The 4,335-nt window shown below is 37.2% G+C and overlaps 1 protein-coding gene across 1 annotated transcript in view; it reads right to left on the reverse strand.

Moving 5' to 3' along the window:
* Positions 1-204: 204 nt before the first annotated feature.
* Cpne3 (copine III) overlaps positions 205-4,335 on the reverse strand; it is a 53,793-nt gene continuing 49,662 nt past the window's right edge. Inside the window, 2 exon segments of the mRNA XM_013012408.1 lie at positions 205-2,107; positions 3,977-4,213. Of these exon segments, the coding sequence (XP_012867862.1) occupies positions 1,997-2,107; positions 3,977-4,213 (348 nt within the window). The 3' untranslated portion in view covers positions 205-1,996.

Raw genomic sequence — 4,335 nt, forward strand, 5'->3', positions numbered from 1 at the left:
ATATAAAGTTATGAGGGCCAAATAAAAGGACAGCTAGACTGTTATTTGTCAAATGAAAGCAACCAGTGCTCATGGCCAGCAGCTCCTAGGTGGCTGGGGGCAGGTGACCCAGGCATTGTTGAGGTAGTGGGGTGGGGGGAAAGGGGCAGGAGGCACAGTGAGACCTGACGTAGCATTCAACAGACTAGCTACATTTCTTACTACTTCCACACACTGAAAATACATGTAAGTCGTTTATTAAACACATTTCTATGTTTAAAGAAGGAAACATGGCAAACTATAGCAACTCATCTATTCTGTTCACAAGTACACAGAACCAAAATTAGGACATCTGAAACAATGAAGTCTCAACAAAAGGAAAAAATGCTCACTTTTCTTTTCTGTTGTTAATTTTGAAATCATTTATTAGCTGATGAGCCATTCAATAGATCAGCAGCCTATTAGGTGGGGGCCTTGGGGTTAAGAGTCACCCCCAGAGGCCAGATAGCCAAGTATGAAGGGTTAACTGCCCACCTAGGCTCAGTACCTGTGGCAAGTAGGTACCTTATGAGCGTTTTCAGGAAGCTAAGGTGTTAGTGGCAGACTGCTTACTTCCTTCACATGCTGTAGAGAGAAGAGGCAGAGGCTGTGCAGCAGATCTCCAATAATGTGGAGAGTCTAATCACACGGCTGCTCTGGGCATCCACTCAGGGACACGGGATAAGCACACAATTTTAAATGTTCTCATAGGGGACAACATATAGATATAGATATGCACAGTCCTTGGCACCCAGTTCCTTAATCAAAGGTTACTGAATCTATTCTGAAAATGTAATATTTAATACATAATATTCCTAATGGGTACAGTTAGGAAAATATATTCTACTCTTCAAAGAAAAAGTAGAGCCACTGGTGGCTCAAGCCTGTAATCCTAGCTACTCAGGAAGATGAATTCTGAGAATTATGAAATTGTATGCTATTAAGATGCTAAAGGTGATTTTGATTAATGCATGCATAATGGGTAAAAAGCAGAAAAATGTCACTTTAAAAAAAGGAAAAAATGTCTAAATAAATCTGTACAAATTAATATATGGGACCTTAGCAAGGAGAAGTATAAAAATTACTTGGCAGCCTTTCTATTTAAATTAATCTTTCTTTATTCAGAAGGAACTAGAATTCTGAATTTTCACCTTTATGTTTGGTCCTTTTTGCTCTCCTAGAAACAGATACTAACCATTTAATAAACTCAAATTAAAATAATCTAGTGATGTTGAATCTGGGACAGTTTAAGATCTATGCTTCTACAGAATCCTGAGTGTCTCATTCAGCACGCTTACAGTGCTCCACAATGACAACAGAAACCTAAAAAGGCATGAGAAGCTCCCTACTTATTAACTGTGCATTTCAAACATTGAGTACATGTTTTCGTTCCCTGTGGTCCCGTGAGACTACATGTAGACTACATGCAGCAAAAGTATACCACGTAGTTTGAACCCCAGAGGAAGGACTGAAGATAGGACTATCAAAGCAAAGTCAGGATGGTCTAATTTAAGAAGCTTGCTCAGTCAATGACCTGGACATTGATTGTGAAACGTTTACTGCAAAGCCCAGCAAGCTGCAAAAAGTATATCATCTTAACAATCGCCCATTCTTTCTAATGGCAAACATTAAAACATGACATTTTCACCACAGGGTAGTAAACAACAAAACAACAAAAACCAGCTTTCCCTATACTAAGTTCCAATCCAAATGGCTTCAGTACAATTACTGTAAATCATCTGCAGTTGCTGAATTGGTTGGGTAAAGTTGGACTTGGCACTGGCTGCTTCAAAAAGCACAAAAACTATGCTTTAAAAAGAATCTTCAAAAAATAAAACTAAAACCCCACAACATCTGCATCCTAAACGCTGGGAGTGAGGAGTACACAACGTGGCAGATTCATGGTTGTGTGTACATGATGGCATCGCTTCTCACAGAGGAGGCAGAGGAGTTCCCTTGGCTGTGATTGTGGCTCTAGTTATTTTGTCGCTGGGTTCTTGGGAGGAAGGAGTTTGTATGTGTTGAAGTAGCCCACCACCTGCTGGGGAATCTCCGCCAAGACACACTGAGCCAGGGCTTCTTTAGGAGCCTTTAAACAAATGAAACCAAAGTAGCTGTTAACAACTGAAAATTACTGATTCTTTTAAGAAAAAGACTAGAATTACCTCACTAGCTATTAACAAGCTATACTTCCTAACTCCTAGCTTTGTATCTTAGGAACAAGATCCAAAGTACAGACTAAGCTAAATAATCAATGCTACTTTTAATTGCTATTATTACCTGTGCAAATTATCTATAAAATCCTATTTTTGGTTCCAGACTTTTAAATGTTTGATAATTTGTTGCTGGTGTTCTTTAATTTTTAAATTTGTCTTTTATTTGCTTGGTGTTAAGTAATACCATCTATTTTGAAACAATTATAGGTTCATAGGAAGGTACAAAGGTAATTGGGGTGCCATGGCTCTTCAACTGGTTTTCTTCAAAGGTACCATCATATATAGCTATAGCTATAGTATAACATCAAACCAGAAAATTGACATTGGTCCAGACATTCATCAGGTTTATCTGTTTGTATGTGTGTCTATTCAATTGTATCATTTTGGAGCAATCTTAATAACCACAGAATCAAGCCACAACTATCTCATAGTCATAAAGAGCTCCAATATTTTTACTTTATAATCACACAAGCCACTTGTACTCTCATAGCTAGTGGTAATATAAAATGGTATAGCTACTGAAAAAAACTGAGCTGATTTGGTACTTACATATGTAATTACTGTACTCGGGTATTTATACTAAAGGAATAAAATCTTATGTTCATATACAGGAAAAACCCTATACATGAATGCTTGTAACATCTTTTTATATAATTGACCAACACTATAAACTAGTATGGTTAAATGGGTGAGCAGTTAAACTATGGTATGACTATCTCATGCAAAAGTACTCATCAATAAAAATGAATACATGCAAACAAGAGTCTTAAAATAGCTTCAGTATGATTACAAAGACAGCCTCATCTGAAGGTCATTTGGGAAGAGTAATATCCAGATTCTATTTATGTTTAGACTTTATGTGGTTTCTGTAAGTTCACATTATCAGATTAAATTTTATATAGCCTCATTAATAAGATTTCCACATGCTCTTTTCCATGTGAAAATACTCAGAGCTTTTAAAAATTACTTTATAATATTACTAGAGTATTTATGAAATGAGCAATACATTTACTTATGAAAGCAAACTACTAAAGCTTTTTATCCAACTGGTACAATGTGAAAAATGCAAAGCATTTAACCACAGATGATAATATCCTTTCATATAGTGACTCTTAAAAAGACAATGCACGTATATACATATAAAATAGCAATATAATATAACTCTCAGAAGAATTATTTTAAGTGATAAAAAGAGTCAATGTCAAAAGGTCATACACTGTCTGACCCTATTTATATAAATTCTTCTTCAATGTCAAAAATCATAAAAATGGCCAACAGATTAGTGGTTTCATGGTTAAGAAGGGCCAGACATGAAAAGGAAATATGTGTCTGCAAGGAGCAAGGTCAGTGGCCTTACAGGAGAGTTGTGATTCTGTGTAAGTTAAGATGTTGCCACTGAAAAATTGGGTGAAACAGTGTTCTAAAAAATTTTCATCGAACTGCCTCTCACCCTGATAAACTCTAATTTTGTACAGAGGGATTTTATCTGTTGTTTCAAAGATAAAATATATGTAAGACATTCACAGCAATACCATGTTAATAGTTTATCAGCTAAACTGCAAGATGTACCCAAGGCTAACAGTGACACGGCCAATTACAGCTCTCATATGAAAAAGGGGTCAAACTGCTCACACACCCATCCATCTCCTAACCGTATACACTGACTCAGCTGCTTGGGTATAGACTGGCAAAGGCCTGTGTTCAAATACTAAGATGTTTAAATAGAGTAGAGTGGTACTCACATTCTGGAATTGTCTGAAAGGTACAAATTGAACAATATCTCTGATGGCCACCTCGCCAGATGGGGAACGGAGACTTCCTCCATCACCATCCAGAAATTCCATGGCACTGAAGTCAGCTCCTCCAACTCCAACAATGATGATGGACATAGGCAGCTTGGCAGCATTAACTATAGCTTGTCTGGTTTCATCAAGGTCTGTGATCACACCATCAGTAATGATCAAGAGCACAAAATATTGCTGTCAAAAAAAAAGCAAGAAAAGTGTATCCACTGAGCAGGCTGAGGTCTCGGAGAGTATGATTAGTCATGATCTCTCATTCGTGCTTCTTTCCTTACCATGTGTGTGTGTGTGTGTGTGTG

The sequence above is a fragment of the Dipodomys ordii genome, unplaced genomic scaffold (assembly GCF_000151885.1).
Source record: "Dipodomys ordii isolate 6190 unplaced genomic scaffold, Dord_2.0 Scaffold17, whole genome shotgun sequence".
Lineage (NCBI taxonomy): Eukaryota > Metazoa > Chordata > Mammalia > Rodentia > Heteromyidae > Dipodomys > Dipodomys ordii.